The 15,884-nt window shown below is 37.7% G+C and overlaps 1 protein-coding gene across 2 annotated transcripts in view; it reads left to right on the forward strand.

Moving 5' to 3' along the window:
- LOC134529400 (hydroxyproline dehydrogenase-like) overlaps positions 1-15,884 on the forward strand; it is a 151,972-nt gene that overhangs the window by 123,990 nt on the left and 12,098 nt on the right. For both annotated transcript variants that reach the window (XR_010074560.1, XM_063363434.1), the window contains exon 8: positions 385-578. Coding sequence is in view for 1 of the 2 variants with exons in the window: in XM_063363434.1 (XP_063219504.1) it covers positions 385-578 (194 nt within the window). In the remaining variant the exon portion in view is untranslated. The remainder of the gene's footprint in view (positions 1-384; positions 579-15,884) is intronic.

The following is a 15,884-nucleotide window of genomic DNA, read 5'->3' on the forward strand; positions in this document are numbered from 1 at the left end:
GGCGAATTTGCGATTTGCGGATTTGCGGATTTGCGGATTTGTGAATTTACGGATTTGTGAATTTGCGGATTTGTGAATTTGCGGATTTGCAGATTTGCGAATTTGAGATTTGCGAATTTGCGGATTTGCGGATCTCCGGATCTCCGGATTAGCCACTGGATTAGCGGATTAGCCACTGGATTAGCGCATAAAAAACTGGATTTGCACATAAAAAATCATAAAAAATGCGTAAAAAACCATAAAAAATGGGATAATCCCCGGATTACCCCGCTCCCCCCTCGCCTATGTTCCAGAGTCGGCACGCTCTCCCTACTGAAATGTTTATTTAAAATTAAATGTATCTATGAGGTCGAATACGTTGAAAAGATGAAATTTGTGTTGCAGAGCTATCGATCTGATACTGAATACCGTCGTGTGTAACCAGGACAAGCGTTGCCTACTCGTGATCGCCACACACAACGAGGACTCGGTGAAACAGGCGGTGAGGCGCTTGCAAGAGTTGAACATCGACCCTTTGGCAGGGCACGTTGCCTTCGCCCAAATCTACGGCATGGCCGAGCAAATATCCATGCCTTTGTGTAAGTATAATCCATGCCTGAAGCATAGACTAATGGCGGAGACAAACTGCGCAGTTAAAATTGTACTGCATCAACATTGAACGGCTTATATTTGCCAATAGAACGATAAAAACAAGTCATGGTGTAGGCAGCTGGCACTTTTTGAGGTTATGGAATCTTTCTGCATTTTATAGGTCCGAGTTTTAATACAGAATTTGATTCATATTTCGTGACTTTTACATTGAAGTAAGTTTTGTGGCCAAAATACAGCTAAATATTTAATAATTTTATAAAACGGATGTTTCTATTGAAGTAGGTACCATTCTAAACAAACGTACATGGCATTGTTTACATCAAAATATGTTTACCGTTCTATTAGTAAATCGCAAACTGATGTCAGAGCTACTCACAGAAGACAATAATCGATCTTTATTCATCATTCATCTATGATCTGTATGTCCATGCGAGTTTTGCTATATACATATTCGGGAAACTTCCATTTTAATATTCACCTCCAATAAAGAGAAATATTGTGTAATATTATAACTCCACTATTGATGTACGGTTTAAAAATATTGCCAACAACGTACGGTTTTTACATACCATTTTCCAGAAACCAAACAGAGAAACAGAGGCTCTACCTTCCGCAAGTAAAATGATTTTTCGACTTCTTAGTTGGATTTTGTTACTTGTAGACACCATTAAATGTCATGTTTCAGAAAAATGTCTGCAAATTGGATCAAGTTCTTCCTGTAAAATAAAGAAAGCTTAAAATATGTAGCCCATAGTCTAAATTAAAATAGAATGGGGGCACTGAACCAGAACTCAGAATGAGGATTTAAGCATTGTCTCCGGTTTTGAGACCTAACTACTTGGCAAACTTTAGCATGACCTTAAACAACCTTAATTTTAACTGGAAATTTTACCCCGGACTTAATTTTGTGACACACTGATTATACGAAATTTTAAAAAAAAAACCTTCAAAGAAACAAATAATTTGCATGCTATTTTAATCCAGGATTCCATATAAAAAGTGAGTTACAACATTAGTTTTAATTAAAACTTTCTTCAAATGCATTTATTTTTTTGTTTCAGAAAACTTTAAAAAATTAATATATTTATATTGACGAAAATTATCATCACTTATCTAAAGACACTATCTTTAGTTATTGACAAATCATAGCTTGTATAACATAATAGTATTATAGATTGACCAGGAGCATGTACCACGACGTCTCAAACAAGAATCTGTATGAGGCGTAGCAGCTGCAACTCCTTGCTACCTCTCGCTTATAAATATTTGTCAATGGTCGGACGAGTTCACTTCCTAACAATTCCTGCAACAGTTGTGAAAATATCTGAAGTACACCAAATTGAGATCGTGTAATAGCCAATCAAAATATTTTTCACTTATGGATATGCGAATTTTATGTATAATCTCAGGATTGTAAGTTCAAGGATTTCCATTAAACATTGCCTACGGACACCAAAACCCGGTGTCACACTATGTGGTTGAACCGGAGTGGTTGTTTGTTTCTACTTGGTGATTTCTTCTAGTTCAACTAATCAAAATTAAATTTTGATAAATATCCTGACTTGCACTATGCACTCCAACAAAAGTGGTCGAAAGAATATGAAGCAAAAAAAGCTGCATAACTTATAGCCTCAGACAGAAAAGCATAGTGTTACACCAGCCAAACGCAAAGTGTGAAACCAGCCAAACGCATAGTGTTACACCAGCCAAACGCATAGATTGACACCAGCCAAACTGCAGAGTACTGAAGGTAGCCGCCTGGCTGGGCACACGAGCTGTAACAGCGTGGGGTTGCTAAAGGTGACATTGTCTCACGCATAACATCATTATTCACCTCTACGCATTAAACACCGAACTAGTGTGCAGTCTTCGCGTCGGTTACGCGCCTATAAGAAACTTCAGGTGGTGACCTTATAATTTAATGATTAATACAATTTTTAAAATAACATTAACTTACGAACTTTACTAGGAATAATTACATTGAAAGAAACGAAGAGCTCGTCGTATGTAGTACATAAAGGATGCTCCGAGCACAGGCTGCAGGCTGTGATGCGTGGTGCCGACCGACTTCTGACGTCACGGCCACCTTGAAATCCCGGCGGCCATCTTGGAAATCATTAACTTTCACCTTTAACCTTGAAATTGACCCCGGCAGCCATCTTGGATACTCCACTTTGAATTCCACCATTATGTTTTCTAGAACATTCCGCCGATTTAATTATGTCATTTTGTTTTCTATAATTTTCAGAATTCTAGGAATCGAATGCTTCACTCCGTAATGTGGCAATTTTCGTTACGTCGGCCATATTGAAAATCTGTAATTTTTATGCTAGAAATGCTGGAAAAATTTCAAAATTAAAAAAATTAGGAAATCAATTTTTTTTAAATATTATAACAAAAACACCTTTGCAATTTTCATTACGGCCACCATCTTGAAAATCCGTAATGAATATCCGAATAAATAGGAAAATTTTTTAAAAATGATAAAATATAGTTATTAATAAAAATTTAGAAATACAGATTCCGTCATATTGGATTATGACGTTGCGACCACCATCTTGAAATTCAGTAATTATATAGCTACAAATGCGGGAAAATTTTTAAATTTAATACAAAAAATTACAATCAAATATTAATATTTTATTATTTAAAAAAATAACTCATGTTCAACTCCGGTAGAACCCGAGAGGGGAAATCTGAAAACAAAAAAAAAAAAAACGATGGATCCTTCCTCCACTGAAGCCACCGACAGACTACCCTATATATATTATATATATACATATATATCGTCAGCTAGTATGTCTTCAGTCCGCCATCTTGTTTCGTCAGCTTGAGGCCAAAAATTTGTTTTTGTCTGCTAGGGTGCGCTACTGCCACATTGATTTAATTTGTATCCACTAGAATGCAGTTATCATTATTTGTTTCTGTGGTGCCACCATCTTAACATTTGAATGCCATCTGGGAAATCCGAAATTATTTAGCTAGAAAAACAGGGAAAATTCCATAATTCATCAAAGTATCTTAAATTTAAATACTGATTGATTCGATCATTTCCTGTCCTTTATTCGATAGTTGATCGAAGCAAAAAATAAATTATTTTATGTAAAAAGTAATAACTTCAATAAATATAGTGGAAAGTCCTAACAGAAGCCAAAATTACTCCTGTACCAGCCTCCAGTAAGACGATGATAACATATTGACCGCCACCTTAAAAATTCAAAATAACTAACGAAAAAAGGAAATATCTTCATAGTAGTATATGAATGAAAATCCGGCGGCAGGCTTTAAGGCTGTGGAGCCGAGAGCCGGTCCGCCATCTTGGATTGTGACGTCACGGCGGCCATCTTGGAGGGGTGTAACGGGACATAGCGTAACGGGACAAGTTTGACCTTGACCTTTGACCCTCAAAATTCGCCAAAATTGGCCAAAAAATGCCCAAAATTCCTTAAAATTCGCCAAAATTTACATTTCTGTGAAAAAACATTCCGTCAAAAAATCTCAAAAAATTCCACAATTCAAAAATCAGGATTTCGAAAATCCTCAAAAGTCGTTTTGCCCTAGAAAAAACCCAAATTCCTAAAAGCGGCTTAAAACTCCTAAGAGCTAGCCGCTCTAAGCCGCCGAGGTCATGACCTTGAAAACTAGGATGCCATGGCAGCCATATTGGATGATGACGTCACCGTTGCAATTTCCGTTACGGCCGCCATCTTTAAAATCTTTATTTATTATCCGATTTTAATGAAATTTTTTTTAAATTTATAAAAAAATTTAAAAATAAAATTTTAATAAAATACTTATAAAAAAAAAACATGTACGACACGGAGTTCGGAGTCCTCGGTTCGAACCTGGTGAGGGCAAAAGAAAATTAAAAATGGCGACCGATCCTTCCCCCGTGGTGGGTGCTAGCAGACTGACTCCCAACACTTTTTTTCAAAGCATATATATCGTCATCTAGTATGACGTCATGTCCGCCATCTTGTCTTTGATGCTGGAAGCCATCATCAATGTATCGTCGGCGAGAGTGCGCTGACGCCATGTTAGTTAAGTTCTTATCCGCTAGAGTGCAGTAATCATTTATAACTGTGACACCCGCCATCTTGAAATTTGGACGCCATCTTGAAAATCCGTAATTATTTAGCTAGAAATTCGGGAAAAGTTCCAAAATTCATTAAATAAATAGCTCATTAATTTACATATTGATTTGATCCGCTCCTGTCCTTGGTTCGATACCCGATCGATGCAATAATGTTTAATTTTATGTAAAAAATAATAATTTCAATATACCATGTTCAACATTCGTAAAGAGTCTCTATATCCTCTATGACCATCATCCTATCAGACATCAAGACCACCATATTGGAAATTCGTAAATTTTATGCTAGAGATGCGGGAAAAAGTTCAAAATTCATTAAATAAATTGACAATAAATATACTGATTGAATAGATCGACAAAGGTTCTTGGTTCGATCCCTGGCCGATAAAAAAAAACAACTTTAATATTATAAAAAAGTACCACAAAAGTGACAGGTTTGAGAAAATAAAAACACCGTAAGTTCTTTTAAAAAAACTTTTAATACATACATACTACACTACAAGTACAAAAAAAATACACAGACAAATTACTAAAGTTTTGTGGATTTCTCGATTCAAACAGTCTTCTTGTTGTATGGTACTACAATTGAGTATTACATAATCCCGTAATTTCAAGTTTTTGATCTTCTCACAGTACATGCAGTCGGATGATGGAACACCGCTGGATGCTCCTTCATCAATGCCACTGGAACTGTTGACAACCATTGTAACACTGCTGACATGTTAACTTCTGAAGCCTTTGAGGTCTGCTCTGCGGAAGATGTTGCACGCGTCGAAATCTCCTACTGTGCTGAGAGAGCAGGTGTAGCTGTAGACGTCGTTGTCATCGTGCTCTGCACTGATGATGGTAGACCTTCGATCCAGGTTGGTATATATAGTGGTAATGATGCCATCGAGTTCTCAAGAATAGCTAGATACCGGTCTATTATGTTATACAAGTCTAACTATCCGATCCGTTCATTACCGCAGCCAGAGACGGACTGAAGTCCATATCACCAGGGTCTCACTTATATAGACTCATCAGTCGGTACAACACATGAGTCAAAACAAGAACCATGTTCATTATACTCACACTTAACTTTCTCGGAGCATTTTTTATAATGAAGATGTAAGCTATCAAGACGTGAAATTAGTTTTTTGCACTTATTGCACTGAAATTGTATTCTTTTAACATTATTAGAACAACTGCTTCTTTCATGTCTGCGAGCATTTGAGGTGATAGTAAATGATGCGTCACAGTATTTGCACTGACGCAATGTATGCTCTTCATTAGTTGAAGAATCCAATGCTGACGATGAAACTTCGAATGATGGTGGTATCACATCTGTTGAAATCTCCTCCAATGTTGACGCCGTCGTTGCCAACGGGATCTGCACCTTCTCCATCGTAGCTGTCGTCAAGGTTCCCGTAGACGATGGTACAACCTCCGAGTTCGACGTTAAAGACGGTAAAGATGCCATCGAGGTCTCAAGAACAGCTAATTGACACGACTTATGCACCAGAAGAAACAAACTAGGTGATCCTTACACCGCCGACGTCAGTAACAAACTGAGCGTCCTGCTGTCTAGGACTCGCTTATATACATGCACCGTATGGAATAATACGCTAGTCAAATCAAGAATCATTTACAATAATACTAGAGTCAAATCTACAAATTAAAAAAAAAAGGATCATTTGATCGAAAAAAAATTCGATCTCTCCAATATACGCCAGGCTCCAAGAGCTACAATTCACGTCATCAGATCCATCTACATTTTGCTCCTATGCTTCAATTGACCATTAGCTGCAAGTGCTCCAACAGCTCCATCAGCTTCAACACGTAATGTACGCAATGTACGCGCAATACATGCAATTTACACGCAATAAATGTAATGAATACACAGTACACACAGGAAACGGAACGTACACACAGTACACAGAGGAAACTAAACGGACACACAGTACACACAGGAAACTAAACGGACACACAGTACACACAGGAAACGGAACGTACACACAGTACAAACAGGAAACTGAACGTACACACAGTACACACAGGAAACTGAACGTACACACAGTACACACACAGGAAACTGAACGTACACACAGTACACACAGGAAACTGAACGTACACACAGTACACACACAGGAAACGGAACGTACACACAGTACACACAGGAAACTAAACGTACACACAGTACACACAGGAAACGGAACGTACACACAGTACACACAGGAAACGGAACGCACACACAGTACACACAGGAAACTGAACGTACACACAGTACACACAGGAAACGGAACGTACACACAGTACACACAGGAAACGGAACGTACACACAGTACACACAGAAAACGGAACGTACACACAGGAAACGGAACGTACACACAGTACACACATGAAACGGAACGTACACACAGTACACACAGGAAACGGAACGTACACACAGTAAACACAGGAAACGTAATGATCACACATACAGTAGCGGAAACACACACAGGCTTAGTTGGAAATCAGAATACAAGAAATAAAAACATTAAATTTTTACTTTCAATTTTTTATTACTTCTCAACATTACACAAATACAAGTAAAAGAAGCCATTATTGTATGTAGCCAGCTTTCCTCAGTTCTTTGAGTATGAAGGATATTTCTTTGATGCACGGATAGTTTCCTGCACAAAGCGAGCCATGTAGAAGTCTTAGCCGGTCAACCAATATGTTTGGATCTTTCCATGATGTGTAATCAATCTCTTCTACCACCATCTTACTTGCTTGTTTATTATAAATACTTTTAATATCACAATCATCCCAGTGATCATAATAAGCATTATCAGATTTATTTATTATAACACGGCGTTTCCATCGTTTCGGTCTCAGGACATCGCCACATTCTTCGATCTTGTCAGCTCTAGGTGCTTCATCACAGTCTATGCCTTTGTCAACAACCTCAGAGTCACTGTAACAATCACTGTAGAAGACATCCTCTTCACCCAGATTACCGTATGAATTCGCTATCGATGATGTCGAAGTGTCTTCATCGTCTTCATGCTTCCTTTTTAGGAGTCCATCATTTTTACAAAGAATGGAGGATCTACTGAATATAGGCTTGAATGTATTCTCACTTTTCACGGTGTTGATACTTCCATTAGTTTCAGTCTTCCCGAAGCCATTAGCATCCTTCAATTTATGTTCTTCCTCACGATCGGGTGAGCTAATACCATCACGCTCAGGACAAGGAAAATTATTGTCATAATGCAGATCACTCTTCTTTAGTCTAGTGGATCCATCGGTGTCCTCTATGACGTAAGTAGTCTTGAATTTACATGTTCTACCATGTCTTTTTAAGCTGTCAATTCGTGTTAACAACCTGCTACAACGATTACAGCTTAACATGTTGCGTAGTGGGTTTCTAGCACAATCATTCTTCTCATGACGTCTAGCATTCCTTCTCATGACAAAATCCTTGCCACAGTATCTACAGCGGCTTCCTTCCGATTCAGCTATAGATAACAAACGACGATCCATGGTAGCTTCTGTGACTAATGTTAGATACAAACTGGCAGTTTTCTCCAATTGGAACCATTTCTTAAATAGAGTTTTTGAAATATTTCATCAGCGAGAGTTAAGTTATCTAATGCAAAGCAAATTGATGCAAGTAGTTCTGGCTGTCGTCAACAGATGGCGCCACGTGTTTCTTGCAGGTAAATAATATATATTTCATTAATGTGGGATGCGGAACGCTCACTATCGATCGCAAAGGGAGGTTGGCTTCGATAGTATCCAAGGAGAAAAAAGTTCGTCCTTCCTGCTAGTGCTTCTCAGATTTCTCACAGTCCGCCATCTTGGATTACGACGTCACGGCGGCCATCTTGGATGGGTGTGACCTTGACCTTTGACCGAAACCGCAGGAATGATCGCAAGCACACGGATTAACCATCAAAATATTGATAAGAATAATCAGGAGCACACGGAGAAAACCATCATAATATTGGCAAGAATAATCAGGAGCACACGGAGAAAACCGCTACAAGTTTTCTTTCATATCATTAAAATACAAAAAAAAAAAATAAAAAAAAAAAAAAACGAAAATAAATTCAAACATTCTGGCTTGTACTAGAACTCTATCTTTGCTCAACAATGAGAAGTTCACAAGCTAGCAGAATGTTTGAATTTATTTTCGTTTTTTTTTTTATTTTTTTATTTTTTTTTTTTTGTATTTTAATGATATCAAAGAAAACTTGTAGCGGTTTTCTCCGTGTGCTCCTGATTATTCTTGCCAATATTATGGTGGTTTTCTCCGTGTGCTCCTGATTATTCTTATCAATATTTTGATGGTTAATCCGTGTGCTTGCGATCATTCCTGCGGTTTCGGTCAAAGGTCAAGGTCACACCCATCAAAGATGGCCGCCGTGACGTCGTAATCCAAGATGGCGGACTGTGAGAAATCTGAGAAGCACTAGCAGGAAGGACGAACTTTTTTCTCCTTGGATACTATCGAAGCCAACCTCCCTTTGCGATCGATAGTGAGCGTTCCGCATCCCACATTAATGAAATATATATTATTTACCTGCAAGAAACACGTGGCGCCATCTGTTGACGACAGCCAGAACTACTTGCATCAATTTGCTTTGCATTAGATAACTTAACTCTCGCTGATGAAATATTTCAAAAACTCTATTTAAGAAATGGTTCCAATTGGAGAAAACTGCCAGTTTGTATCTAACATTAGTCACAGAAGCTACCATGGATCGTGGTTTGTTATCTATAGCTGAATCGGAAGGAAGCCGCTGTAGATACTGTGGCAAGGATTTTGTCATGAGAAGGAATGCTAGGCGTCATGAGAAGAATGATTGTGCTAGAAACCCACTACGCAACATGTTAAGCTGTAATCGTTGTAGCAGGTTGTTAACACGAATTGACAGCTTAAAAAGACATGGTAGAACATGTAAATTCAAGACTACTTACGTCATAGAGGACACCGATGGATCCACTAGACTAAAGAAGAGTGATCTGCATTATGACAATAATTTTCCTTGTCCTGAGCGTGATGGTATTAGCTCACCCGATCGTGAGGAAGAACATAAATTGAAGGATGCTAATGGCTTCGGGAAGACTGAAACTAATGGAAGTATCAACACCGTGAAAAGTGAGAATACATTCAAGCCTATATTCAGTAGATCCTCCATTCTTTGTAAAAATGATGGACTCCTAAAAAGGAAGCATGAAGACGATGAAGACACTTCGACATCATCGATAGCGAATTCATACGGTAATCTGGGTGAAGAGGATGTCTTCTACAGTGATTGTTACAGTGACTCTGAGGTTGTTGACAAAGGCATAGACTGTGATGAAGCACCTAGAGCTGACAAGATCGAAGAATGTGGCGATGTCCTGAGACCGAAACGATGGAAACGCCGTGTTATAATAAATAAATCTGATAATGCTTATTATGATCACTGGGATGATTGTGATATTAAAAGTATTTATAATAAACAAGCAAGTAAGATGGTGGTAGAAGAGATTGATTACACATCATGGAAAGATCCAAACATATTGGTTGACCGGCTAAGACTTCTACATGGCTCGCTTTGTGCAGGAAACTATCCGTGCATCAAAGAAATATCCTTCATACTCAAAGAACTGAGGAAAGCTGGCTACATACAATAATGGCTTATTTTACTTGTATTTGTGTAATGTTGAGAAGTAATAAAAAATTGAAAGTAAAAATTTAATGTTTTTATTTCTTGTATTCTGATTTCCAACTAAGCCTGTGTGTGTTTCCGCTACTGTATGTGTGATCATTACGTTTCCTGTGTTTACTGTGTGTACGTTCCGTTTCCTGTGTGTACTGTGTGTACGTTCCGTTTCATGTGTGTACTGTGTGTACGTTCCGTTTCCTGTGTGTACGTTCCGTTTTCTGTGTGTACTGTGTGTACGTTCCGTTTCCTGTGTGTACTGTGTGTACGTTCCGTTTCCTGTGTGTACTGTGTGTACGTTCCGTTTCCTGTGTGTACTGTGTGTACGTTCAGTTTCCTGTGTGTACTGTGTGTGCGTTCCGTTTCCTGTGTGTACTGTGTGTACGTTCCGTTTCCTGTGTGTACTGTGTGTACGTTTAGTTTCCTGTGTGTACTGTGTGTACGTTCCGTTTCCTGTGTGTGTACTGTGTGTACGTTCAGTTTCCTGTGTGTACTGTGTGTACGTTCAGTTTCCTGTGTGTGTACTGTGTGTACGTTCAGTTTCCTGTGTGTACTGTGTGTACGTTCAGTTTCCTGTTTGTACTGTGTGTACATTCCGTTTCCTGTGTGTACTGTGTGTCCGTTTAGTTTCCTGTGTGTACTGTGTGTCCGTTTAGTTTCCTCTGTGTACTGTGTGTACGTTCCGTTTCCTGTGTGTACTGTGTATTCATTACATTTATTGCGTGTAAATTGCATGTATTGCGCGTACATTGCGTACATTACGTGTTGAAGCTGATGGAGCTGTTGGAGCACTTGCAGCTAATGGTCAATTGAAGCATAGGAGCAAAATGTAGATGGATCTGATGACGTGAATTGTAGCTCTTGGAGCCTGGCGTATATTGGAGAGATCGAATTTTTTACGATCAAATGATCCTTTTTTTTTAATTTGTAGATTTGACTCTAGTATTATTGTAAATGATTCTTGATTTGACTAGCGTATTATTCCATACGGTGAATGTATATAAGCGAGTCCTAGACAGCAGGACGCTCAGTTTGTTACTGACGTCGGCGGTGTAAGGATCACCTAGTTTGTTTCTTCTGGTGCATAAGTCGTGTCAATTAGCTGTTCTTGAGACCTCGATGGCATCTTTACCGTCTTTAACGTCGAACTCGGAGGTTGTACCATCGTCTACGGGAACCTTGACGACAGCTACGATGGAGAAGGTGCAGATCCCGTTGGCAACGACGGCGTCAACATTGGAGGAGATTTCAACAGATGTGATACCACCATCATTCGAAGTTTCATCGTCAGCATTGGATTCTTCAACTAATGAAGAGCATACATTGCGTCAGTGCAAATACTGTGACGCATCATTTACTATCACCTCAAATGCTCGCAGACATGAAAGAAGCAGTTGTTCTAATAATGTTAAAAGAATACAATTTCAGTGCAATAAGTGCAAAAAACTAATTTCACGTCTTGATAGCTTACATCTTCATTATAAAAAATGCTCCGAGAAAGTTAAGTGTGAGTATAATGAACATGGTTCTTGTTTTGACTCATGTGTTGTACCGACTGATGAGTCTATATAAGTGAGACCCTGGTGATATGGACTTCAGTCCGTCTCTGGCTGCGGTAATGAACGGATCGGATAGTTAGACTTGTATAACATAATAGACCGGTATCTAGCTATTCTTGAGAACTCGATGGCATCATTACCACTATATATACCAACCTGGATCGAAGGTCTACCATCATCAGTGCAGAGCACGATGACAACGACGTCTACAGCTACACCTGCTCTCTCAGCACAGTAGGAGATTTCGACGCGTGCAACATCTTCCGCAGAGCAGACCTCAAAGGCTTCAGAAGTTAACATGTCAGCAGTGTTACAATGGTTGTCAACAGTTCCAGTGGCATTGATGAAGGAGCATCCAGCGGTGTTCCATCATCCGACTGCATGTACTGTGAGAAGATCAAAAACTTGAAATTACGGGATTATGTAATACACAATTGTAGTACCATACAACAAGAAGACTGTTTGAATCGAGAAATCCACAAAACTTTAGTAATTTGTCTGTGTATTTTTTTTGTACTTGTAGTGTAGTATGTATGTATTAAAAGTTTTTTTAAAAGAACTTACGGTGTTTTTATTTTCTCAAACCTGTCACTTTTGTGGTACTTTTTTAAAATATTAAAGTTGTGTTTTTTATCGGCCAGGGATCGAACCAAGAACCTTTGTCGATCTATTCAATCAGTATATTTATTGTCAATTTATTTAATGAATTTTGAACTTTTTCCCGCATCTCTAGCATAAAATTTACGAATTTCTAATATGGTGGTCTTGATGTCTGATAGGATGATGGTCATAGAGGATATAGAGACTCTTTACGAATGTTGAACATGGTATATTGAAATTATTATTTTTTACATAAAATTAAACATTATTGCATCGATCGGGTATCGAACCAAGGACAGGAGCGGATCAAATCAATATGTAAATTAATGAGCTATTTATTTAATGAATTTTGGAACTTTTCCCGAATTTCTAGCTAAATAATTACGGATTTTCAAGATGGCGTCCAAATTTCAAGATGGCGGGTGTCACAGTTATAAATGATTACTGCACTCTAGCGGATAAGAACTTAACTAACATGGCGTCAGCGCACTCTCGCCGACGATACATTGATGATGGCTTCCAGCATCAAAGACAAGATGGCGGACATGACGTCATACTAGATGACGATATATATGCTTTGAAAAAAAGTGTTGGGAGTCAGTCTGCTAGCACCCACCACGGGGGAAGGATCGGTCGCCATTTTTAATTTTCTTTTGCCCTCACCAGGTTCGAACCGAGGACTCCGAACTCCGTGTCGTACATGTTTTTTTATAAGTATTTTATTAAAATTTTATTATTTAAATTTTTTTATAAATTTAAAAAAAAATTTCATTAAAATCGGATAATAAATAAAGATTTTAAAGATGGCGGCCGTAACGGAAATTGCAACGGTGACGTCATCATCCAATATGGCTGCCATGGCATCCTAGTTTTCAAGGTCATGACCTCGGCGGCTTAGAGTGGCTAGCTCTTAGGAGTTTTAAGCCGCTTTTAGGAATTTGGGTTTTTTTCTAGGGCAAAACGACTTTTGAGGATTTTCGAAATCCTGATTTTTGAATTGTGGAATTTTTTGAGATTTTTTGACGGAATTTTTTTTCACAGAAATGTAAATTTTGGCGAATTTTGGGCATTTTTTGGCAAATTTTGGCGAATTTTGAGGGTCAAAGGTCAAGGTCAAACTTGTCCCGTTACGCTATGTCCCGTTACACCCCTCCAAGATGGCCGCCGTGACGTCACAATCCAAGATGGCGGACCGGCTCTCGGCTCCACAGCCTTAAAGCCTGCCGCCGGACCGTCATTCATATACTACTCTTCATATTCATCAAAAACCCACTGAATAATTTACTGATTATATTAATGGATTCCCGTTCTAGGATCGATATTGATAAATGCAAAATAAATATTTAGACAAAAATACTTATTTAATAAATCATATTCAAAATCCTAAAAGAGGCTTAATTAAGTTCCTCATATACCAGCCTCCAGTAAGACTTTATGACCGCCAACTGGGAAATTTGTATTTATTAATCTAGAAATTCGAAAAATATTCCAAAATTCATTATAAAACCACATATTAATATAATTATTCAGGCGATAATTTCCCGTCTTTTGTTTGATTCAAGGCCAGTGATAAGGATAACTAAGCTTAAAATATTTTTTTAAAGTCTGTTTTCCATTACTTGTCGTGGAGTTTATTAATCATTGAATCTACGAAAAACAACTTCAGATCTGACAGTTCGAAGACTATGTCTTGACTGCTTGAAATATGTTATATTAGCTATCGACGAAGGTCTTGAAGTTCGGAAATGTCTGGTCTATACGCAGTGGCGTAGCCAGGATTTGTGTATGGGGGGTGTTAAGCGAGGGGTCCGGGGGTCCTCCTCCGGGAAAATTTGGATTTTAAGGTGTAAAATAGTGCTATTTTAGTAGTTTTCGGTACTTAAATTTAAATGTTGTAATGGTAAAATTTTTATTAATTTTAATATGAAATTTGTTTGAGTGATGAATAACAAAATTTAAATAAAGATTTGGTGCTAAGGGGGGGGGGGGGTTGAACCCCTAACCCCCCCCCCCCCCCTGGCTTCGCCACTGTATAAACGTCTGACATTATTCATTCCCTGGTCTCGTGGTGCGAAGACACGTGGCCTATGTTTGTATATCATTGTACATTAACTGGTTGGAATGCATTAAATGCATAAAAAAATAGACTTCCAAGTTAGGCAGCGTGACATCATATTCAATTCGTCGGACAGGTATCTTGTCGAAGTTGTAATTATTTTAATAAGTGGTTTTCTAGTGAATTTTGGAATTTATTTCGAATTTATAGTTCAATAAATACAAATTACCCAGATGGCGGTCATGAAGGCTTACTGGAGGCTGGTATATGAGGAACTTAAGCCTCTTTTAGGATTTTGAGTATGATTTATTAAATAAGTATTTTTGTCTAAATATTTCTATTGCATTTATCAATATTCATCCCAGGACGGGAATCCATTAATTTAATCAGTAAATTAATAAGTGTTTTTTTGATGATTATTGTAATATTTCCTATTTTTGTTAATTGTTTTAAATATTTAAGATGGCGGTCAATATGTTAATATAGCCTCATCCTTTGACCAGGGGGGGGGGGGGGGGGGGAGAGAATTTAAGCTTCTGTTAGGACTTTCCACCATATTTATTGAAGTTATTACTTTTTACATAAAGAAATTCATTTTTTGCTTCGATCTACTACTGAACAAAGGACAGGAAATGATCGAATCAATCAGTATATATTAAAGATTTTTTGATGAATTGTGAAATTTTTCTTGTTTTTCTAGCTAAATAATAACGGATTTCTCAAATGGCATCCAAATGTCAAGATGGCGGTGCCACAGATATAAATAATGATAAATGCACTCTAGTGAGTAAAAATTAAACTAATGTGGCATTAGCGCACTCTAGCAGACAAAAAAAAAATTTTGGCCTCCAGCAGACGAAACCATATGGCGGACATGACGACATACTAGCTGACGATATATACCTTGGTATTATTGGTGGGAGGTCAGTCTTCGTTGGCTTTAGTGGAGGAAGGATCCGTCATCTTTTTTTATTTTTGCCCTCACCGGGTTTGAACCGGATTTGAACGTAAGTGCATTTTTAAAAAAAAAAATATTTAAATTTGATTAGTTAAATATTTATAAATTTTAAATTTTTTCCTAAACTATTAGCTAAATAATTATGGATATTTAAGATGGCGGTCGTATGCCATAATACAAGATGGCAAATAGTGTATTTATAAATTTTTATAATAAACAATTTTTATAATTTTAAATCTTTTCTCCTTTTTTTGGAATATTAATTACAGATTTTTAATTTTGTAGCCATAGAGAAAATAGCAACTGTCTTTAAATTTTAATTAATTAATAATTTATTACTTAAAGTTTTGAT

This window comes from Bacillus rossius, chromosome 2 (assembly GCF_032445375.1).
Source record: "Bacillus rossius redtenbacheri isolate Brsri chromosome 2, Brsri_v3, whole genome shotgun sequence".
Lineage (NCBI taxonomy): Eukaryota > Metazoa > Arthropoda > Insecta > Phasmatodea > Bacillidae > Bacillus > Bacillus rossius.